At 40.7% G+C, this 25065-nt stretch overlaps 2 protein-coding genes across 3 annotated transcripts in view; both read right to left on the reverse strand.

Annotated features, from left to right (window-relative positions):
• dpp6a (dipeptidyl-peptidase 6a) overlaps positions 1-25065 on the reverse strand; it is a 488251-nt gene that overhangs the window by 421331 nt on the left and 41855 nt on the right. Inside the window, exon 1 of one of the 2 annotated variants that reach the window (XM_071206894.1) lies at positions 6152-6255. The exons of the other annotated variant lie outside the window; for it this stretch is intronic. Coding sequence (XP_071062995.1) covers positions 6152-6202 — 51 coding nt within the window. The 5' untranslated portion in view covers positions 6203-6255. Of the gene's footprint in view, positions 1-6151; positions 6256-25065 lie in introns of those variants that run through there. 2 annotated transcript variants of the gene reach the window in all.
• Positions 16457-19569, reverse strand: LOC139435918 (uncharacterized). The gene is made up of 4 exons (XM_071206972.1): positions 19453-19569; positions 19221-19335; positions 17604-17719; positions 16457-17468 (listed from the first exon to the last, which is right to left on the reverse strand). Exons 1-4 carry the CDS (start codon positions 19567-19569, stop codon positions 16665-16667), a joined length of 1152 nt encoding a protein of 383 aa, XP_071063073.1. The 3' UTR covers positions 16457-16664.

Here is a 25065-nt window from a genome sequence, read left to right on the forward strand (position 1 = left end):
CTTATGATCCAATTCTATCAGTTTCCCAGTTACACAGGGACGCGGGAAGTCAGTCAGAGTTAGGGGTGCGTGCAGCGTCTCGCAGCAGAGTAACCCCTAGTTTCCACCGGGTCCGTTTGCGCCACGCTGCGCCGCGTTACGGCTGCGCCGCGGTTTTGGTCCGACCTCCTCTAGCGCCATAATCCACCGGACGCGTCCCAGAAGCGTTTCAGAAGCGTAGCGTCGTGCATGCAGGCTCGCAGTTTTGTTATTGATTCGGGCATCCTGGACATTTGTACTTCTACAAGAAAGTAAGTAGGCTACGTAGTTAAATGTTTTATTTTTGTGTCTGTTTAAATTGTGTTTATTGTTGTTATACATTTCCTATTTTGTTGTGTTGTAGTCTACAGACACAGTTAATAATAATTGTAATAGTCCCGTAACCCATGGTGGTGGTGCAGGCCTTGTCCTTTCTGATGTTGTCCTTGTAGTAAGCATTGGTTACATCATATAAAATAGTGTTTTTCCACTTCCATGATGAAAACCTTGTCGTCCATTGTGCGTATCGTAGTGGAGGTGTTGTGATGAAGGAGGGGGGGTCTCCTAAATCAGTATATGTGGGGGATGGGCCTGGCCCGGATGCTCACCTTTCCACTTCCTGCGAGGGGGGGCTGCCTGCCCGATCTTATGTTACAGCTGCGCCGTGGCAAAAATAGGATTCATCCTAATTTTAGAGACTAGAGTGGCCGCGATCCCTACGGCCGCCGCGGCGCAGCCGTAACACAGCGTAACGCAGCGTAACGCAGCGTAGCGCAGCGTAACGCAGCGTAACGCAGCGCGACGCAGCATTATTGTTAGTTAAGCGTGTCAGCCTGCAGCCCCACTTTTAACTCTCTGTCTCTCTCTAACTCAGATGGCTGCACTAAAGAAAAGGGCACAGAGAGGAAACCAGTTGTAAGATGTTTAAAAGTGAATTAAACATAATATATGCTTAAATGCATTTCAAAGAAGTTGTGTTGGAGTTTGTGTTATTCTACATTTTGACACCAACATTTTCTGATTTTACTGCAAATGTATATCGGTTCCAAATATCGGTTATTGGTCTCCTTGATAACTAATAATCGGTATCGGCCTAGAAAAAGCCATATCGGTCGATCCCTACTTCTAAGGGTTTGAATTCTGTCTGTTTTTGCGCAAAGAAACATGTCAAAGGACAGAAGAGAAATAAGAGGAAAATTAAATGATACAACATGTAAAAAAAAAAAGACTCTAACTGAGATGTAATTAAAGAAGAGCACATTAATCAAAGAAAATCTAGTTTTTATTTTGTGTGGCCTGTTTTCGAAACGAATCAAAAACTTTAAATCAAAGGTCAAGTCGAATCATGGCTTTGAAGTTTGAAAATCCTTGGATCAATAAATTAATAAGCCAGGGAGATATAAACGCTGATATAAGTTTAAAGGTATGCAGCCAATAAATTAAAAAGAAATCTCAGAAATTGCTAAAATATAAAAAAGGATGGCAATAAGAATAACTAGGGATGTCCCGATCACCTTTTTTTGCTCCGGATCCGATTCCGATCATTTGATTTTGACAATCTGCCGATACCGATTTTTCCCGATCCGATCTTTATGCAATGCATTAAGAGAAAAAAAAGGTAACAGACATCCAACGCGATGAATTCAGCTATCTTGGCTGTGTTTTTTTTGGCCTTTTCACTGTTCTGGGGCAGTTTCTCTTTCCTTTTGAAAGTCTCTGAAAGTGTCGGTTGTTTCAGTGCCGTTACCCGAGTGGCCGCTGTGTACTCGTCGTGTTGTTGTTGGTGTTTGTTTCTCAGGTAGCGTATTAGATTGGTCGTGTTGAACGTAGCTCTGTTCTTTCCACCACGCGGAACCTCTGCCTTGCAAACATTGCATCTGGCTGTTACACTGCCTTCGCTTTCAATTTTATAATACTTCCAAACTCCTGACATTTTCTCTGTCCCGAGTCACCAGCTGAACGTAGCCTCTCGTTAGCTTACTGCTACTATTAGATACTGCGCCCTGCCCACTCTGTTGCCAGATTTCAGAGAAATAAGCAACCAGGTCTATGAAAACAAGCCCAAAGAAAGCAACACATACATGATGTTGTGTAATTTTAAACCAAAACTAAGTCCTCAGGATGACTTTAAGACGTGAACATGGTCATTTTTGTTTTGTAACATTAAATAAAATTATTAAAAAAATAAATTAAAAAAATTCCCGATCCTTGATTTTTTTCTCCCGATTCCGATCTTTTGAAAATCACGTGATCGGCTCCGATCCCCGATCACGTGATCGGGACATCTCTAAGAATAACTAAACCAAAAAGCCCAAGAGTGATCTCATCATAAATTGAGGCGACTTAAATGTAATCTTTGTATCATACCACACATACTTTGAAATAGAGACAATAGGCGCATTCACACCGCAGTACTTTTCCCACAAAGGTTCATGAGAACTTAGTTCATGAGAACTCTTTAGTTCTCATGAACTAAGTACAGATCGCGTTCACACCGGAATAAGTCCCTGGGGGTGGATTAGGCAAATGAAGCCGCTGACGTCACTTCTTCTTCTTCTGCTTTGGGTTTACTGGCAGGCCGCAAACCACTTCACGGCGTATACTGCCGCCCAAAGGCCCCGGCCGGAAGTCCCCGGAGTTGGGGACTGGCTTCAGTAGAAGCTGCTGGGACTCCCAGCAGCTTCTACTGAAGCCTTCCGAGTAAATCGCCAGAACGCCGACACCTCCTCATCTCCACCGCTCCCATTTTTTATTTTGTGTTGCCATAAGTTAGTCTCTCTGCGTTTCTGCGCTGGGCTAATGCTAAAAATGCTAATGCAGGATAATAAAATGGCGGCTTCACAACACTTTTTGGGAGTTTTACGGGGCGTGGTTTGCAATCCGCCCAGCCAATCAGACATAGGAACCTTTTTCTCCCACGAAAGTCCCTGCTCTCTAGCAGGGACTGAAAAGGGGGTAAAAAGGTTCTCATGAACTAATTTTAGTACCGACTCTTTTTGGTGTGAACGCGACAAAAGAGTTCTCATGAACTAAGTTCTCATGAACCTTTGTGGGAAAAGTACTGCGGTGTGAATGCGCCTAATGTAAGCTCTCACAGGAGGTTTGTAAACTCAAACTACTCAAAACACTCAAATACAACAGCACTCATTCTGGTTGGAAGTTTGAAAGCCTCCTCTATTTTGCAGAGCAAAAATCTCTCACTCCATCATATACAGTATATATATATATATTTGTTCCTTTTTCATTTCAGCCTAGAGAAACAAATCATTAGTTGTTCAACAACATCGCTGTCTTTGCCCATGAAGAGGAATGTTTGGGCTATGTCAGGGAACAATTAGACACAAACGGAGTGAAACAGCCGGAGAATGAGCATCTGAGCTGTTTGATGGTTTCACTTGTCCCAGAAGCGCGCACATTTGCAGACATCAAGCGTATACTGGCCTCCCTACTCAGTACTGCAAGTGAACGGGTGGGATAACAGCCTATGTATCCTGTGGTAACATCTTTGCAGTAATTACTTCTTAGGCATCTGATTGCAGACTAGCTGCAATTTCCGGTGCAGGCACAACACTTGGGAGGTGTTTTGGCATCCATTTTTAAGTACTGCCCGTTTTTACTTGTCGACAGAATCCCTAATGGGCTACAACAATATCCAACTGTCATATTTTGCGGTCAGACATCACGTTGTGCAGATTTCTCGCCCTTAATAAGAGGACTTCACACTGAGACACTACAGTTAGTCTCTGTCCCATGAGTATGGGCTTATTGTGCAGAAAGCAATCACATGCAATAAACCCGTCACGCTGCTTTACTGTCATGTAATGTCCATGTTGTCACCTGCTAGATTCTCCCCTTCAGGTGTACAGCCGACTCAGTCAATAAATCAAACTTTAGGGATAAATGCATGAATACATCAATAATGCAATGAAACCAATCAATATCTAAATGCAGAAAATGAACAACATGGCAACATAAGAGAGCTACAGTACAATGAGACCTGGATTCAACATCTTACTGAGATGAACAACATGGATTAACAAATGTCAAGAGTCTAACTAACAGAAGACACCTCTCTCATAAAGCATGTAAGGATATGTTTTAAAGCAGGTGCATTTCCTCTGTACTGTGGGGTTGTTGCTTTAACTAAGTAAAGCTGAAAATTATAATTTTGTTTCCACTTTCAGAGAGACATGGCTAATAGAGTGCCACAGTGACGCGTCCTAAAATCCGAAAGTAAGCTTCTTCCAGTTCCCAAAAAAGCAATGCAATTTCTCCATAGGATTTTGGAAAATAGCTCGAAATAAGGTCTGTGGTTGACAAACATTTAAGAGACGGATCACGTTTTGTTCAGTCGGATAATCTCCACATGTCTACCCTACTTTTATAATTTTTGAATCATAAATCTAATCGATAGATTTATGATCGATAGATTTATGATTCGGAAATCGAGGGAAGAAACTTCCGGGTTTCAGGACGCGTCACTGTGGCACTGTATGGGGGTCCTAATAGGGGTCATATACACGTTTACGGTAGCTGTACTTTATGTTGCTGTGGTGAAAGAAGAACATCCATTATAAAAGCAGTGGACACTCCTCATCCAATATAGAAATAGCATAGTTAGGAAGGATGCACTCAGGGATTCTCAAAAAACAAACAAAAAGAAAGCAGAGGATGCAATCAAATGTTCTCATGTTTCACATGTTTACTTTCGAGAAAATTAAAGCATTGATGTGTGCAAACGTTTACGAAATAAGCTTTAAATATTTGGCACAGGAATGGGATTGCCCTTTTACAGCCTTTCTTATTAACTAAGCTAACCATATTGTGGCTTTAAAGCTCAATATCAAAAAACAGATATGAGAGTGATTTAGACCTCTCTAAGAAAGCAAAAAAGGCAATGTGTTCTCTTAACTAGCCTATGCCAACCTGTTATCGTCCTCTCGAAGGGAACATTTAAAAAAAAAGGTGATTAAAGTAAAGTAGTAGGTGTCACACTCACTTTCAAAAGCTTTAGTGGTTCCATCAACACACATCAACATCAGATTTGTTGACAGTGGTTGCTCAATGCTTATTATTCTCATATTCAGAACTTTGTGACATGAAAATAGCACAACTGAAGTAAAAGTAACAAAATAAATCATTCACTTAAAATCTCATTCAGCACAAGAGACTTTGTAATTTGGAAATCGACAAAAATATGAACGATAAACACCCGTGTTTACTTTTCATCATGCAGTGATAAAAGAGACACACACAATATTAACACAACAAACAAACAAAAGCCATAGGGAGGAAAACACTATTATATAGTGTTTTGTTAAATAACATTTGGAAAAGCCTGACTCCACAGCTGTGGCCCACATCCTCTGTGCCTTGAGTGTTGCAGAGTATTGCTTATTCAGCAATACATAAAGCACTCATGGGGCAAATCAAAAAATGTGCATTTAACTTAACTGCCCAGGAGCACAGTTAGTCTGCTCAGAAAATCACTTAGTGCGTAGAGTGTTAAGATACCATCAGCAGAGGATTGTAAAAAAAGATGTTAATGAAGAATGAACTAAACAGAATCAAAAGCTTTTAAAAGTCATGATACTGGCCCTTAATATCTGAAAGAGTCCCACAGGACATTCAGTATCACTCCACTCGTATCTAGATGCCTGCAGCTCCCAGTAGATGGACAGCCAGCGCCAGGGTAATATGTCCTGCACCTCGCAGCTTTAGATGCAGTAAAATATTAACGGGACCCTTCTTAGACAAAAGGTTATCTCTGCCCCTCAAAATCTTCACTAGGCAAAGCCAAAACTCAGCAGTTTTTATGATCGTCCCCATAAAACGGGACAAAACTTTCAAACTCCTGTAGCCTAACTATGATTCATATCTTTACCGACTCTCGGTTCTACTAGCAGGCAGGAGAAGCACACGTGAAATCTAAAAGGGCGTGAACTATCACAAATCCCCTCGGTAAGTTAAAATCAGAAAGAAAACAAGGTAAACGTGAAATATGGTATTTTTTAAAACGCTTTTCTCATGCGCCACAGCACGTGTTTAACGGGATAGGTTACTTCCTAAAGATGTATCGAGAAACGAAATCATTTAAAACGGCGTCATGTAAATGTACGAAAAGCCACCTTACCATAACGTTTCCTTGCATTTTTGCAGTTTCAATGAGATTCTTTTCCTTCATTTTTTCCTTCCTCCGCAGCTTAAATCTGCTACCGAAAGGTGGAAATGTGTAGACTTTTGCTTCTGTCAGCTGTGTTCCCTGACAGACCTTTAGGTAGCGAGCCAGTTCAGAAGTGGGTGGGCTTACAACCGAACGGTTCGATTAGAATTAAATAAATAAAGGAAAACTACGTTGGCTCTCCTCGGTGCACGGTTGACAAATAGTTATCCTTTCTTGCATACAGTACGAACAACTGTACCATAGAGGGAGGGAGATTGGGGGTTAGAGCGAAAGGAAATATGTTAGGCTTCCACTCAGATCATCCTTGTTTGCCCCTCTTAGGAAGATGCGTAGCCTACTCTACTCTGTATTTTCCAAATAACCGAAAATCACTTTACATTGGTGTTTTGGGAGATGATAGTCGTGTGTGTTGTAGGCTGCTGGTACAAAGTTATCATTCAGAAATATGACGGGACAGTGTACCGTGGCTCTGACTGATTCATTGATGGATTTGTAGTATATTTCCGTATCATGTAGCCTACACAAAGCGCCCAACCCTCACACGTTACATTTACATTTACAGCTTTACACAAATATGAACTATACAGTCCATAATATAAACGTGATGTGTGCAAATCATCCCTTAAATATGATCCTTTCTACTTTCTCATGAATTATGGACTTTTATGCATGATTAATACAACCTTACATGTCAAGATTGTTAGGGAAATATCCAGCAATAGCCTGTAAAGATGTTATGATACTTCATATCACCATTTTGTGCATTTGTGTACAAATATGATCTCCCTTTAGAAATTATGTTTCATTTGCTGTCATTTTGTACAAAAAAACGTTAACTTCAGATTAATGCCAGAACTGCAATTGTTGGCATTTGGATGGCAAGCACCTCTGGAATGTGCTCAGAAACCCCCATAATGTAAATATACGTAGGAAAGCCATACAACCTCTTTATGCACTAAGTCTCTTATTCATTCGTGTTTCATGAGGTTGTAAATATTATAGAGTAAATAGTACTACTTTTACAAAGCATGGTCAAGTTTAAAAAAACACCAAAATCATGAATACAATTGGTCTCCTTGGATCCGCAGAAAATGAAAGCAAAGCAGCTAGATAGAGACAGTTGAGATGTGGATGTGCAGTATTTTATACTTGTTCTATCCCTTTAGTATTTCTAGTGTTAATAGTTAGTATTTTTAGCTAAAAAATATAAAGAAAAACACTCACTTAAGACCATGCCCTCTGTATCATCAGCTTTCACGATTCATTCATTCATTCATTCTCTCTCTCTCTCTCTCTCTCTCTCTCTCTCTCTCTCTCTCTCTCTCTCTCTCTCTCTCTCTCTCTCTCTCTCTCTCTCTCTCTCTCTCTCTCTCTCTCTGGCATATCTTCAGACTATCAGTTTTGACTGCACTGCATAACAATTCTGCACACTGATGATACAGCCAGGCAGCCGAGTGTCCTAAACTCACAGCAGCAGTTCACTACCAGAAGGATCCCCCAAACTGGGAAGTGCAAACGCCATGTCTCAAATAAATCGAATGTAAAGGTGCCTGGTATTAATTACTGTGGAACAGGCTGTCAAAACAACTTAATGGGAGCACCAGGCTCCCTTGACTCCAGCTGGACTGCTGACAGAGATAGCTAGCTTGCTGTGCTGCCTTTACTCTGTCTACATGTTTAACAGATTGTATTCAAAACTGCCCCATGAGTTTTTCTGTCAAAGGCATGCTAGATGATAACTTTCATTATACACATTATTTTCTACTCAAGTCATGTGTAAATGCCAGCTTTGATGATAGATCCACATTTAATCAGAATGTATGTATCAAACGTGACACATAAAGTCCCCCTGACACCACAAGCCGGCCTGTACAGCACATGCAATATTGAATTCATCGTGTTTATTCCCCTAGGCACACTGGGCCAAGTTCGAATTCATCACGTACAGGTGTGCCAGCCAAGGACATCTGTAACGACAATGTTGACTGCACAGAATCAGTCAGCAGCTGCCGAATGTTGTGACTCAGAGAAAATGGCTGGCTAGGGATGGGTAAGTGCTACTATGTTGTAAAGCTCAACAAAAATTTGGCAGATGACTGTTACAGAAAAGGCAACAACAAAAGCTACCGAGCTACATGGATGGTCTGCTGGAGAGAAAAACAAATCTGCTGGAGTGTGGACAGCTGCTGCCACACTCTAATATGGAGATGCACAATAAATGGCTGGCAGAAGTGAGATGCAAAGTATAGGACATAACGAATCTCTAACATGTATATAAATCAAATAATAATATTATAATATGATATACTATATATTATAATAATAATATAGGCATTAATACAAAGTAGTATTGTTGTAGGAAGTACAGTATACCGTTTCTTTGCAATTTTGTATTTTGCTTGCAACTGAATGTTGATATTAGCAGATTCTTCCTAATCTGCGCTTTATACACAAGGCAACTACAGTATGCCTCAAGTTATATAATATATAATTAAACAAAAAAATCTGTGAGGTTACATTGTCTTTAACCAATAATAAGTCATTCTAATCAGTTAATCCCTGTGTCCCAAAGGACATTTTAGAAGGAGGTTATCTTTAACCACAAAAGTTTTTGTAAAAATAAATGGAAGTGTTGATATCGCCTAATAAAAAATAGACGAAAAACTCAGTATCTGACCTGTATCCTTTCAGTTAAACGATCTGCTCCTTATATTGGCCGACTATTTTACTCTAAAATAAAAGCTTCAAAAATCATTCTGATGCTCCACTGAGTGCGGGGACAGAGAAATAATTCAAAAATGATGACTTTAATACCTGATTTAATTCATTTATAAAAAAAAAACAGTAAATATGTAGATAACATCATTGCAAGGCAATCATTGTATCATGGGGTCTTTATAAATTAGACTAGAGAATCCAACCAGGTCTGCAGAAACACGTTAATTAAGATCAGCTCTACAAGTTCATCTCTTCACCTTCACATGTCTCACTTCTGTTTATAACAGGTTAAATCTTTGCAGAGATAAGTGCAAGCAGTACTTTGAGAGGACAGAGCCTTAGTGTTATCATCTGTCTTAAGTTTAGCAACTCATAACAGTCAGCTCAAAAACGTAACATTATTTATTTATTTTGCTCCTTGAGTCTGCTTTGTCCCAAAGCTTTGCATCTACAGAGGGAATGTGAGAAAAAAACACGCCCACTCTGGCTGCAGAGAATGGAGGCAGATTGCTCACATATCAGCACAATAATATGCAGAGAACCCATTGAAACATTAATAAATACTTTGCAAAAAGCGCAAGAACAACCATTTTTGTTTGAAACACAGACTCTGAAATCAAGTTTTTCTAACCGCATGTTGTATTATTGTGCATGTAGAGTGTCTGCAGTATAACTGCGTGTGTACTACAGTATTTTTGAGGCTGTTTTCAAACCAAAATACTGTTGAGCAGAGAAGCCTTGTAGACTGAAGTGATTAAAACGTGTCCAAATCCAGGATTGATTGGACTGGATCCCCAGTGGAGTGATTCCAGAGAACAAGCTTCATTGCAGTGACGGCAGTCATCCAGTACAATAAACTGAACCGAGACCTTCACAGGACAACTCGATGCTTTCATTACCAACTTAATTACTTGATGCCATGATATCCTCATGCAACTGTCACCATTGTCTTTTGCTGTCTTAATGACACTGGACTTGTTTCAAAGAGGGATGAAATTACTGTAAGCAATCAAATGAATCTAGTAAACTGTGACTACAGCTAAATTATTTTTCGAAACAATTGCTCTTAAACAAAATGCTATTGTTTAGCTAACATATTAAGATAATCCGTAGTGAGGCAACATCTGGGGTCCAGGTGCTTTTAGGTGTAAAGGCTTCTCAAGCTCTCAGCTACAGGTTAAGAAAAGTACATGTAAATGCAAATCAGAGATAGCTGGAAATGTATACATTACTTTGCAGCAGGAAGAAAGTACTTCGGTACATACACTATCAACTGATTCGAACCTTAGACAGTGTTCTTTGAATTCCCCTTAAAATATGCTAGGTACACGTCTCTGCAGCTGGGGCGCTCCATAATCTAGATAAGAGCTTTCTTCTGACCTTCCACGCCCCGGAGTGTCAGCCCGACAGATCGTTACCATCTCTAATGAATTCAGAAGCAGAAAAAAAATGGTGCATATGGCATGTACAGTGCACATTTATCTTATAGCCTCTGTGCAGGAGGTCTATTAAGGCATACCTGCCATATACAGAGCTAGAAAGATCATTAACCAGTGTGGTTTATATAAACCTCAGCATTTGGCCATACGAGAAACAATTACTGTCATTATTTTCTAACTTAAAACATATTTTGCTTCCCTCCCCCCATGAAAGAGCCAGTAAGCACATCTGAATATGAATGGAACAGTTGCCTTGAACAGCAGGCGTTTGTCAGGAACTTGGATCAGATTCATCACTTTAACCTGCTCTGCTCCGCTCAGGGACGGATGATGAGTTTCCACAGAACAGCAGCTGGCTTCAGATTCACAACTCACACTTGAGCGATTCCAAAAGGATGTGAACACAAGTGAAAAGTGAAAGTACAAGTTATTACAAACTTACTTTTAATATATGTTATGTTTGAACCAAAAGTAAAAATACAGTCCATCCTTCCTTCTCTCACTAAATGATATAATAGAACAATTAATCAATCTTGTTTTACATTGAATCCTTATGCGTCACTATGGACATTTTTGTTGTTTTTTATATTTACAATGTTTGATCTTGTTTTATTTTTCCTTCAGATTTTGGAAGTTCAACTTTGGCTCCAATAATAAATGTCCTATACATCCTGTAATAAACCATTGTCATCATTAGAGGTAATGTATGAATTTAAAGAAAAGCTTCATGGCCTTTGAGGAAGCACTTTTCTACAGTAGTAAACTGTAGGGAGTAAGCTATATTTCCAGACATGCTAACAATTGCAGCTCAAATTAAAGCCAATAAACACATGACTAGATTCATGACATATCAAATGCTCACTTGCAGTGTTGTTCAAATAAATCAAATTAGTCATATGTATGGTAACCCAGTTGTTCCACGTCCATGTCTCCTTGTGACATTACACACAGTGATTGAGAATGTGGGAAACTTGCTTTTGGCCTGTTAGAATACCAGCTTCATCAACATTTACATACATGTCGTGCTCTACTGTCAACAGACTGTAAAATGATTAGATCTGGTTACTCAGTTATGCTAACAACCATTAAGGTTGACTGATGGCTCTGTGGAGGTTACTGTATACGGCATGTGTCTGGGTGGCTCCTGTTTATCTGTCAGGGAAAAGCAGCACTGAGAGTTTCACAGCACCTCTGATACATTTGGTGTATAGTATACAGCAAGGTAAGTATATGGTGAGATTAGCCTGTTTGGATTGTTAATGTCTCACATTATCATTATACACCGGATGTTCAAAATTCTAAGAACACCCAAATATTAAAACCTTACTCTAACTCAGGGGTGTCCAAACTACGGCACTCAGCAAATTAAAAAGTGCTTGTCTTATATTGTACTTCTTAAATATAAATATAAAACATATATTACAGAGTATATTCATGTCTTAATAAGACCACTTTTCAAATAAATGCAGTCAATTAAAGTTGGAAACATTTTCTAACATATGTTAGTTGATGAGAAAAAAGCCCAATGACTTATTTACATAACAAGCTTGAAATACACCCTTCCTATTTCTCCTTATTATAATCAATCTGAGGCTTCTATTTTAAGGGATGAGCTGCCAACACTCACAAGCATAATTGACCTACATTTGATTGATTTTGCTAACTTATAACTGAACTTATGAGGCAATATACCAGCCATTCGTACATTTTTCTGTGTGTGGCCCTCGGGGGGAAAGGTTTGGACACCCCTAACTGAATGTTCAACATCTCATCCAAAACTGGATATTAATTGGAATCTGTAACCCCTAAAAATGTTTGGATACTATTGGAAAGGTTTGCTCCCAATTGGCCACAAGATCATTAGTGATGTCACACGATAAGGCCTCGCTTTGTGTATTGGGGCAATGTTACTGGACATTAAATAGTATTGCCACCCTGAAGGAGGAAGCAGGATGTGACGTGTTGCAGATGTTCTTTTTTCCTCGCTTCGCGGTCTCTGGGGATTTACAAAATTCAACTGAGGGGAGAGGTTTGACTATTTTGGATGCCTCATTATCAATCCCCTGGAGATTTTTCATGATTGACTGTCCCTGCTGCCGTACCTTACATAAAGAAAGGATGTGATGATGGACTCATTTATGGCTTATAGATAAAAATGCAAAGCTGTTGCTCATACCTGTATTTTTTAAGCTGTCTAAGAAAATACAGTTGTTAAACATTAGCACTGATGTGATTAGTGTTAGATTTTCACCTCAGGTTGTTGCTAATGTGTGCCCAAGGAATGTAAAAGAGTCAGTTGTGGCGATTTATTTATATGCACAGGAATCGTGCTATTCAAATTACACAATTTTGTAACGTACATTTCCTCCTCTTAATATTTTTTTCTTTTCATTTGTATTTCAATACCTCCATTAACTAATTTGTTACAATCTAAAAGTGGCTTTTACTACACTTGATTTTTATTTGATATAACGTACTTATGTAAACATCATATTCAAGCCGCACCCACAAATCTGCAGTGTCGTATCAGCAAGTGAACGGTCAATCAATCAATCATCAATCAATGTTTATTTATATAGCCCAATATCACAAATGTTACATTTGTCTCAGTGGACTTCACAGTTTGTACAGAATACCAGTATGACAATACGACACCCTCTGTCATTAGACCCTCACATCGTACAAGGAAAAACTTCCAGAGAAAACCCACAGTTTAAAGGGAAAAATGGGAGAAACCTCAGGGAGAGCAACAGAGGATGGATCCCTCTCCCAGGACGGACAGACGTGCAATAGATGCCGTGTGTAAATTGAAAAGATAATACATTTGCAAAAATTGCAACATAGGTAGTCCAAATGTTTGGAAATGCATGTGTGTATAATAGGAAGATGAATCCACGAATAGGGTTGGGTATCGTTTGAATTTCCACGATTCTGATTCCGATTCCGATTCTACTTTTCGATTCCGGTTCTTAACGGTTCTCAATTCCGATTCTTTGAGGGGCAGGGTAAAAAAAATTATTAAGTTCTTGTTGAGAAAAATCTGCCTTCTCAGGCATACCAGGAAGAAATGTTTGAACATTTTAAAGCAAAATGCTTCAATTTGGTGCACTTTAAGCAGAATTACTAGAGACTAGATCTAGGGGGTACATAAACACCCATATGAAAAACATCGGTTTACATTTGAATAATTAAATAAGTATGTGAGCATAACCAATAACCCATAGCCAATAACAAATACATGTAACGTATTTTATGTTTGTTGTTCATTCATATCTTATTTTACTATTTTATTTATTATTATTATTATTCCATTACTCCGGATCCCGGCTTATATAGACACCAAAAAGAAAGACGCATATTTTTTTATCTCCAGTTTAAAACGATATGTCTGGTTTACTGTCCTATAGTATACATTGGAATGATTTCAAACCTGTTTTATCCCAATAATTATAAAGGAGTGCCTTGGAAATATGTGTTTACATAAAATGTGATCAAAACGTTTGAGACCCACTGAGATAACTAAAGTGAACTATTTAAACACTCGGAGTCCTTTACCTCACTGAGCTGTAGTTATCAGCCTCAGTCTGATTGGAGAGGACTCTCCCTCCACATCATTGTAGAAACATCTTCTTCTTCCGTTAAGGCCCTGACACACCAACCCGATTTTGGGAGTCAGAGGCCGTCAGAGGCTGTCGGGCATTCGCGGCGCCGTAGTCAGGTTGGTGTGTCCCGCACCGTCGACCGTGACACGCCTTATTTGGACTGCCAGACCCGATGCATGGCCGATTCAACATGTTGAATCGGCCATGCATCGGGTCTGGCAGTCGGACCAAATAATCACTCTGATTGGCTGTTCAGCTAGCAAATCAGTGCATGAGAAGCGAAGCGGAAGTGAGGGACGTAAACAAACGATTTAAGAAGGCACACACAGACTGCTATTCATTTTCATCTCATCATGGCGATCTGGAATGATGCAAACAAAGACCTGCTCATCACCTTGATCCAGGAGAGGCCAGCTCTGTATGATATTACGGAGAAAAGATAGTCTTCTTCTTCTCTGTCTTCCGGTTGTTGCCTCTTTTGAATGACGAATACACACTACCGCCGCCTGCTGGTAAGGAGAGTTATTGCCACTCACGCACTGAAGTCGGTGCGGTGTGTTCCCGTGCGACACATGGCCAAAACGCAGGAGAACACGGCCAGGCAACAGCCGACTTCAGCGTCGGCTAGTCCTCTGGTGACTGCTTGGTGTGTCAGGGCCTTTAAGGCCCTGACACACCAACCCGATTTTGGGAGTCAGAGGCCGTCAGTGGTGGTCTAATGGATAGTGAGGTGGGCTGCAGATCGGAAGGTTCTGAGTTCAAATCCCGCCTGGAACACCACCACTAGTGTGCCCTTGAGTAAGGCACTTAGCCCTCAGTTACTCCAGGGAGAATGTCCCTGTAATTGGTAATTGTAAGTCGCTTTGGATAAAAGCGTCAGCTAAATGAAATGTAATGTAATGTTATTTCAACCTTGTGTTTTGTTGTTATCTTGTTGCTAGCTGTGCAGTTTGGCACTGCATATAGATATGAATTGGACATGCTAACTAGCCACAATGCTTACATCGTTTATGTGTGTGCTTCAGAGAAAGAGCTGAGGAATTGGGATTCTCTGCGAACCCAGTACACCCGGTACAGGAGACTTGCCCCTTCGGGTAGTTGTGGAGCACAAAGGACGGGCAGACAGCAGTGAATCATAACCAGGCTGCCGTTTTTAGAGCCCTACACAAGAAGGAAGGAGAGTACTTCGAACCTCACCATCACGGTAACTATTTTATTTGTTGAGTACAAATAAGTGTTTCTTGCTTCTTTCATTTACAAAAACATTATTTTCATTCATTTGGTGGTTACAGTGTTAAATATAACAATAACAGAATATTGATGTGCTCATCACCTTAATGTTGCAGCTGGTAAAGGAGGAGCTAATTGAAATTACATGATATACTGCTGGGTAGCTTATAAAATTCACCATGGGATCAATAACGCTTTTATCTTAACCTATAATAATACATGATAAAATATGTATTTTATATTTTGTAGTGTTCTGAATCTTCTAGAAGTATGTCTTTAGCATCTGAATAGAGCATCACAATGTACCTCTCACACTTGACCACACCCCAAACTAATGGCACACACATTTCAGTGTATTGTTTTGTTATGAATGCTTAGTAAACAGTTTTAAGAAGCCATGGTATTAAACCCAACTAACTGTGCATTTATTTAAAAAAATGTAAGGAATGTCCGGTGGCTGCAGAATCAACCCCCGGTGGCACCAGCAGTGAAACCTCGACCAGCACCACCGAGGAGTCCTTCCACTTTGATGCTGAGCCCTGCACTCCCCTGGCAGAATCCACCATCTGCACCACACCGGCACCGCTCGGAGAGAGGCCAAGCACACTCAGCACTCGAAGGCCTCCGGCGAAGCGCAGGATGATGATACTAAATGAGATATTGTCTACCGCTGTTCATTGTTCAAGATTGAAATGTAACTGTGCAAGCCGTTTTTCTGCCCCTCTATTCACATGTAGCCTTTCATACGTGATGGTTTCTTCATTCTCGAACTGTTGTGGAGCAGAACAATACAGTTGCAGGATTAGTCTCAAGTACCTCAATATAATGATAGTATGTCTGCACTTTATGTGCTCATTTCATCATTCATTCATGTATTTTATATTCTACTAAAACTGAATCAAACCATAAACTAGGTGGCCGGTTGGGATTACTATATATATATATATATATACATATAAAATATCTGCATTATTTGATCCCACTTTATGCTTTGCTCTTGCTGCTTATTTTACACTGATTTGATATCTTATGTTTCTGCCCCTCTGTTAATTCTCCCATTATCCTCCTCAATCTGCCTAGAAGTATTTTCCTCAATCTGCCTAGAAGTATTTTAATGTTGTAGCTGTTACTATAAACAATACTAATGCTAGGGCTGCAACTGACAGTTATGTAGGCACATTGTTATTGCTTCTTATCGCTGTGTGATTAAAAGAATAAACACAAATAGCAGGATAGGCAATGCTAAACTTTATTTCGTACCTTCATACACACATAACACAACATTAGAATGAGCTTTTATCAACGCCTACATGATGATAACCTGTGAACATGACAGGAAAATCCACATGACATTAATACAGAGCGGGCAGAACTGAAATCTGCATTCAAAGAATACACTTTACCAAAGCTTGAGGAAAATATCACAACACAACCCCTTTATGAGCCAAACCACCATGAAAGAAAACTATGGTGCTATATCTTATCCCACTGAAAAGGCACTGCACCGATACCGTTAAAATATTGGCATAGTTCATCCCTGTGATGCTTGGCTCGAGCTGGATTATTGGTGGTGGGTGGCAGGGTGGCTTGCCGTAGGTCAGGGTCTTGTCTCCAGCTTCCTGGGACAGTGCCATGATCGGGTCCTTCCTGGTCAACAACTCTCACCATGTATGTGCTACAGTTCTCTGTGCGCAGGAAGTTGTGCAGAGCACAGCAAGCCAAAACAATGGCCTCCACTTTGGCAGTGTCTTGAATGTTTATGGTGGTTAGGAAGACCCGAAAACGGTTGGCTAGGATGCCAAAGGCATTTTCTACCACCCTCCGAGCCCGTGACAGCCTGTAGTTGAAGATGCGTTGCTCTACAGCTAGCCTGCGGTTCGGATAGGGCTTCATGAGGTACTCTTTCAGGGGAAATGCCTCATCTGCCACAATGTGGTAACAAACCGCCTGGTCAGAAGCAGGAAATGGTGCAGGTGCAGGGATGTTGAATGTCCTATTCTCCAAGGCATCCTGCAGTGAGCATCCACCAAACACACCACCATCTGAAATCCTCCCATTACAACCTACATCTACATACAAGAACTTGTAGTTGCTGTCGACCAGTGCCATTAGCACTATTGAAAATGTATGTTTGTAGTTGAAGTAGGTTGATCCAGTTCCTGGAGGCGGGCGGATGTTGATGTGTTTCCCATCCAGGGCATCTAGGCAGTTTGGGAAGTCCCACTGAGCCTGGAATCCATCAGCTACTTGCTGCCACTCTTCCACTGTGTCTGGGCACTGAAAAACAAAAACATATATTTTTTAAGACCCATGCTTCATATGGCAAACCAAACATTTGCTGTTCAAATGCCTACAGACCTCACTGTATTACATAGAGTTTGCACAGTAAAACCAGTAAGTATCCACACATACCTTCAGGTATTTCTCTTTTAAAACCTCGTATATGGCTGTACAGGTCTCAGGAACGAATTGCCGGATGGTTGACACTCCCACTCGGAACTGGTAGGAAAGGCTCCTGAAGGTTTCCCCTGCAAATATTAACAAACACATAACTGAGTTATCTACACAAGCAGCTGAACAAAACACTCATTAGCTACAAAACAACAGGTTATAGTTTGATTACTTTAGCTACTATGAAGATTCAGACAAATGATACAAAATATAATAATGAAATATTTTAACAAGCATTATTATAGGAAGAAGATAACGCTTTATTGATCCCTTGGTAAATTCTCAAGCAACCAAGCAGTACTTACACTAGTACATCTACATTACACTGCGGTATTACTACTTACCAGTGGCGAGCCGTGACTTTTATACCTAGGCCCTCTGACCCCCCTTCCCTCGAAAAAAAAGAAGAGATATTACGTCTCAACGTCGACTTCAGCGGAATATCAAAACAGTGGCCCGGGGTGCAAAACGCATCAATGACAGCGACCCTCTACCACACAGAACAACACCATTTATATAAACACCTATCATGACAGGGCACCCACAGCCAAGTAACAATTAAACATGAATTAAGTCGGCACGGCGGCCCACATTGAAAATGACTTAGGCCTACCTTTGATGATAAATCACTGAAACACAAAGTCCATCCTCCTGTCCTTTTGGATGAAGCACTTGATGGCGGGTCATTCAGCTGATCCTTTGCCACTCCAGTTTATCATTGTAACTCAATCTTGAAAATGACTCGGTTAATAATTTCGCAACGATGTCATCATCACTATCACTGAAGTGAGCCATCATGAACGAACTTATGCTAATCATAAATATATCGATCATAAATCTATCGTTTAGATTTATGATTCGAAAATAATAAAAGTAGGGTAGACATGTGGATATTATCCGTCTGAACAAAACGTGCATTTATCTAACAGGTTCGTTTTCCACAGACCTTATTTCCAGCTACTTTCCAAAACCCTATGGAGAAATTCCATTGCTTTCTGTCGAGGGAATCCGAGCGCGGCTTACTTCTGGGTCTTAGGACGCGTCACTGCACCACTTGCATAGACCTCACAGCGGGCGGAACTTGTCATAAAGTCCGCGAAAAGAAAGCCCGCCCATTTAGAGGGAAGATATGATTGGTCAATTGTACTGTCATTTGACATTACTCTCTCGTTGAGTTACTATAGCGGGCCCTCTGTGAATGTAGAGAGGGACCAACAAGCTCTCCCGTCTTCACAGTAACTCGCAGAGACGGCATTTAAGCCTTCACATTCCAACAGAAACTGAACAGGCAGATTCGAAGGATTTATTTCTTTGGAAATATTATTTTACATACAATTAAATCAAGTTATTTTGGTAAAACTAATGAAAAATATAACATCAAAAACAAATATAAAAAAATGTTTTAAAAAAAATGTTTTTTTTTTAATGTTTTCAAATATTATTTCTTAGAATATCTTAGGCCCTCACAGAGGGCCTAGAGGGCCCTGACGGCTCGCCACTGCTACTTACTAAAGCAAATATACAATAATATACAAAGTGCTGCAATTTTAAATATAGCAACATCTTTAGCTTGCATACCAGTTGCCAAAAATCGCAGCGTAACCATCAGACGTGTCCCCACGGAGATGCAATCCCGGTAGTTGGTGTTTTCCCTCTGGATGATTGGAGTGATGAGTTCCTCCAACATGTGGAACTGCACAGGAAAAAGCCGAGCGAAATTTCTGAAATCTGGCACTTCATTGAATTCCAGCTCTCGATACAGGTTCGGGAAAGCCCCATGAGCTTATCGCTGTAGTATCCATGACTTCACCCATTTAGTGCGGTTTCTCCTAATTCTTCGCTTCCGCTTCTTGAGAGACTGTTGCTTGAGAATGTCTTCCACAAGTAACACTGCAATGGCTGATAGCTCCAGTGCCGCACGAAACATGTTTTAGATGGACGAGAGGGAAAATGGAACGCACACGCTATTTGTTGTTGTTTATATCACGGTCTGTTCTTCTTCTCTGTCTTCCGGTTGTTGCCTCTTTTGAATGACGAATACACACTACCGCCGCCAGCTGGTAAGGAGAGTTATTGCCACTCACGCACTGAAGTCGGTGCGGTGTGTTCCCGTGCGACACATGGCCAAAACGCAGGAGAACACGGCCAGGCAACAGCCGACTTCAGCGTCGGCTAGTCCTCTGGTGACTGCTTGGTGTGTCAGGGCCTTTAGAGCAGCTAGCACCAGATGCTAATAACAACAGCGCCGGTTCCAGTGCACCCTCCATTTCTCCCTCGCTCACTCGCACTTTGGCTGTGAGCTGCGGGTGCCAGATAAGCCAACATCCCCCATTTTCATCACTTGCAGCGCCCATCGTACAGGGCGAATGAAACGTGTAACCGGGGTGAAAAAGGGTGTTACATTTACTTAATTATGAATGTTGTTACATCAAGCCCGAAAATTAGGATGAGCATTTGTTTTCCCTCCCAGAGCTGTCAGCGCAGCGCCTCCACAGATCTGGCGCCCTAGGCGAACATCTATAACGCCAGTGCAACGGGCCGGCCCTGGTCTCAGGTTACACTGTAGGAAGTGTAGGTACAACGCTACATTTCCCGCCTCGCCGCAGTCATACAGTAGGCTACGGAAAGCGGCGAGAAACATTTCCTCAGGCATCGAAAAGCGGAACCGAAATTCACATTTCTAAATGATGCCGTTGGAATCGAAATGTTGGAACCGGTTCCGAACCGGAACCGGTTCTCGGTACCCAACCCTATCCACGAGGATATCCATCCAGGACTTATGATCCAGGACCACAGCCACGACTCAAGATCCAGGGCTCGCGATCCAGGACACAGGATCATCCATGACTACGGATCCCGGCTTATATAGACACCAAAAAGAAAGAAATTTGGGGAAGCTGGGTTAATCGGAACATGAGAGTACACAGGTATAGACAGAGAGAAGTAAGAAGTAAGATGTCCCCCGACAAACTAAGCCTATATCAGCAAAACTAGGGACTGAATCTAATCAGCCCTAACTATAAGCTTTATCAAAAAGGAAGGTATTAAGCGCACTCTTAAAAACGGATAGGGTCTGCCGCCCGAACACAAACTGGAAGCTGATTCCACAAATGTGGAGCTTGATAATAAAAGGCTCTGGCTCCCATTGTACTTTTAGAGACTCTAGGAACAACCAACAACCCTGCATTCTTGGAATGCAATACCCTAGTAGGACAGTAGGGTATAATGAGTTATTTAAGGTAAGATGGCGTCTGCCCATTAAGGGCTTTGTAGACGAGAAGAAGAATTTTAAATTCCATCCTGTGTTCTATAGGGAGCCAGTGTAAGGCAGCCAGAACAGGAGTAATGTGGTCCCTTTTCCTAACTCTGGTTAGTACACGAGCTGCAGCATTTTGAATCAGCTGAAGCGACTTAACTGACTTCTTGGTACACCCTGATAATAAGGAGTTACAATAATCCAGCCTTGAAGTAACAAATGCATGGACTAGTTTCTCTGCATCGTTTTGAGGCAAGATATGCCTGATTTTTGCAATGTTACGTAGATGGAAGTAGGCGGTCCTTGAAATTGATTTTATGTGGGCGTTAAAGGATAAATCCTGATCAAATATAACACCAAGATTCCTTACAGTCTCACTGGAGGCGAAAATTAATGCCATCATAATGTTAGTATATCTTTAGATAATTTGTTTTGTAGATTCTTCGGGCCAAGTACAATAACTTCAGTTTTGGTCATGTTTAACATAAAAAAGTTTAAGGTCATCCACGTTTTTAAGTCCTTGAGGCAGTCTTGAATTTTATTTAGATGATTAATTTCATCAGGCTTGATTGATAAATACAGTTGAGTATCATCCGCATAACAATGACAATTTACAGAATGATTCCTTATAATATTGCCTAACGGAAGCATATATAATGTGAACAAAATAGGTCCGAGCACTGAGCCCTGTAGTCAGTGGCGTTTTTATATGTACAAAAGTGGTGGGGCACAAAAAACTTAGATGTCTATAAGCTTCTGCAGTGAGGTTCATGGCTGGTGAGGCACTGACTCTTCAGGTTTACAAATATTATATTTTGACCTAAATCAAAATATAATTTTCAAAAGTCTATCATAAATCTAATCTAATCAATAGATTTATGATTCGAAAATTATAAAAGTAGGGTAGACATGTGGATATTATCCGGCTGAACAAAACGTGCATTTATCTAACAGGTTTGTTTCCCACAGATCTTATTTGGAGCTATTTTCTAAAATCCTATGGAGAAATCTCATTGCTTTTTTGTCGAGGGAAGCCATGCGCAGCATACTTCCGGGTTTTAGGACGCGTCACTGCAGCTCTCTCTTCTCCTCTTCACACACCACACTTTTCGCGGCACACGTACTTACAGCCAATCAGCTCTGAATTATGTGAGATGACGTATGGTGGGGATGGCAGTTCTATGCCCCTATGGTCATTATTTTGTTGCCACACACATTAAATAGGAAAATATTCTGAGCATGCACAGTGTAGTTTTTACAGTCACCATTGACTTAGACAGTAAGAGGGAGGGGCAGGATCGGGTTTTGTCCCACATGGCTCTAAACAGCTCAATAGGCACACACTGTAGACACTAATTAGAAGAACACAGACTAAAACAGCAATGTACAGACGAATCAGATGATTAAACATGATCTTAAAATATATTTTATAATTTATTTTTGCATTTTTTTTTAATCATTATTTTTAATACTTTCTGCTGACACTAGGTGGGGCTGCCCCTAATGACCAGTCGCCACTGCCTGTAGTACTCCATGGCTAACTTTGGTTTGCGTGGAAGATTCATCGTTGACACGTACAAACTGAGAGCGTTCAGATAGATAGGACCTAAACCAGCCTAAAGCAGTTCCCTGTATGCCAACTAAGTGCTCTAGTCTTTGCAATAAGATATCATGGTCGATAGTATAAAATGCAGCACTGAGATCGAGCAAGACAAGAATAGAGACAAATTAGAAATAGGTCTATAGTTGGCTAAAACCTCTGGATTGAGGTTGTGCTTTTTAAGAAGTGGTTTTATCACTGCTACTTTGAATGATTGTGGAACATATAACATATATTCATAAAAGATAATAAATTATAATTGTAAAAGTGTTTTTCATAATAAAAAAAGACTTGCTCATCTTACTGTATATGCTGAATTGGCCTATCAAGAAACCACTGGCCTAACAGCAAATGTCTATAGCCTGTGTTGGCTTAACTTGCTGTGTGCAACTTTGGGCTGAATGCCATGCATGAAAGGTGCTATAAATTATTATCACTCTTTCACTCTGAGACTCATAAGGCAGTACTAGTAATATTACCATGAATCTAGCTATTTATTTACCATATTTTATTAGAAAACATCTCTGAAACTCTGAAAAAGTCATATTGCTAGTTTACCATAAAAAGCCAATTCGACCGATTGGTTGAGCATATTTTTAAAAAAATAATTACACCCTTGTTAAAACTTTTTTTGTGCATCAAGTTATCTAATTATGTTCAGTCAGTGCCCTGACACTGAAATATGTCAAAACGGATATGGTTACCTTACAAAAGTTGACCAAAAACAGTGATTTCTTCAGCAGTGATTTTTAGCATTGCCAACGTCCTCAGTGGAAGCTAGCTGAAGGGCTTTCTGTTCAAACCACAGTGACATCTAGAGGTTGTATTGTGCATAACATGTCAACCAAAGGGTAGAGCTGGCTGAATCAGATGGAGTTCAACTTTTTTTCTTTTTTTTTTCAACAAGATATCAAGACACAAAATGTGCTCCACCAAATGGTGGTGCTGGCAGTTAAAGGGTACAGGTTATTTATGTATTTTTCTATCATGTAACCTTTAATGCATCAATATACCTTCTTCATGGCTCGGATTGAAATCAGGTTTCAAAACAGCATCTCTGCTTGCAGGGGCGGACTGGCCATCTGTAGAATCTGGAGAACCACAGAACGGCCGGTCGTCAAGGGCCGTTGACGGCCGGCCGGCCGGCCCTTTCAAAATAATTGTTTAACGTCATCATTTAAGTTGCGCTGACGGCCGACAGAGGGCGACAGCGGCCGCTAATGCAGTTGTGTGGTTCTTATCCGTCAAATAATCACACACGAAGAAGAAAAAAGACCGGCCACACGAAGAGAAGGGATTAGACGCCGCGGCAGACAGGGAGAATGAAAAAACATGGATACAAATCAAAGAAAATAAAAAGGTGGGGCCGAGAAGGCAAGAGAAAAAAAGGTGAAGTCACTCGCAGGTGAAGCATATACATGTCGCAAATTGACAGACCTTTTTGGCAGCAGCGCTGCTACAAGCACTATCAGCAGCAGCTTAGAACAAGTGCAAGATGATGAAGAGAATGATGAGGGCGCGAGTTCAGATCTACAGCCAGCCTCCTGCATTCATGATGAGGGACAGAGATGAGCTGGTGGAAGAACCAGCTAAACTGGCACATACAAGTGCAGGGCACGAGCAAGAGGTGGGTGAGAATTATCCCTTGAACTCAGTGGAGTTTTCTCCTGGAGGCCAAGGGAAGCCAGGCTTCCCCTGTTTTTTTGGATTGTAGTTATCATTTTAATAAATAAATAAAAACACTTAGTTTAGTTTCGGTAATTATTCTGCCGGCCCATCTCTCCCCCATTCTCATTGAGTATTTTACAAAGAGTGAAACAGCGCCCCTCTAGATGTTATGGTGAAACAGTAGATTGCACTCTGTTGCGAGAAGAGGCTAGCCGAAATTGGCTTCCCTTGGTGAAAAAAAATCAAGGGATTGACCAATCAGATGAGGCTCACGTCATGCCTCACAATCCAATCAAATCACATCAACTTCAGTTCATACTGTAACTGTCATCACCGCCCTTAAAAAGTAGCAAGCAACTGAAGCAAGTGCAATTATGGAGGGTGGAGATTTGGAGTAGTTCATCAAACATAATTTTACTAAACTTACAGCAGCAACTAAAAATGAAATCTGATGACAGGCCAATGCCCAAACTGGAGCTGTGTACAGAGAGGAAAAAAGGAGTGAATCAGACGTAACACTTTATATAATAAACAGCGGATTTCTAACATTTGACATTTCATGTGGCCGGACTGGGTCAGTTTCCAGGGCTGAATTTTAGTCCCAGTCCACCCCTGTCTGCTTGTCTGTAGCCATGAAGCATTCATTCCTCTCACAATGCCTCTGTTGCTTTGCTGCTTAACCAACATTAGGATTTATTGGCAGGATTAATTCACAAACTGATTCCCTATAATACAACCACACAGTAGGATCTTACATGGAAGTTTCTAAATTACATCTTTGAATAATGAAACATGCCGGCAAAGCCCCATCCCGTCATCCTCTTTGTAATTCCTGCTGCTTTGATATGAGCTGCATTCAGACGTGCCACTGGAAAAGGCTGTCTTTCATTACCAGTCAA

The sequence above is a fragment of the Pseudochaenichthys georgianus genome, chromosome 20, assembly GCF_902827115.2.
Source record: "Pseudochaenichthys georgianus chromosome 20, fPseGeo1.2, whole genome shotgun sequence".
NCBI classification, from domain to species: Eukaryota; Metazoa; Chordata; class Actinopteri; order Perciformes; family Channichthyidae; genus Pseudochaenichthys; species Pseudochaenichthys georgianus.

Coding starts and splice junctions, on each gene's coding strand:
- LOC139435918 (XM_071206972.1), bottom strand. CDS start 19,569: ATGTTTCGTGCGGCACTGGAGCTATCAGCCATTGCAGTGTTACTTGTG. Junction 17,720..19,220: donor GCTGCGATTTTTGGCAACTG/GTATGCAAGCTA, acceptor TAATATTTGCAG/GGGAAACCTTCAGGAGCCTT. Junction 17,469..17,603: donor TAAAAGAGAAATACCTGAAG/GTATGTGTGGAT, acceptor TTTGTTTTTCAG/TGCCCAGACACAGTGGAAGA.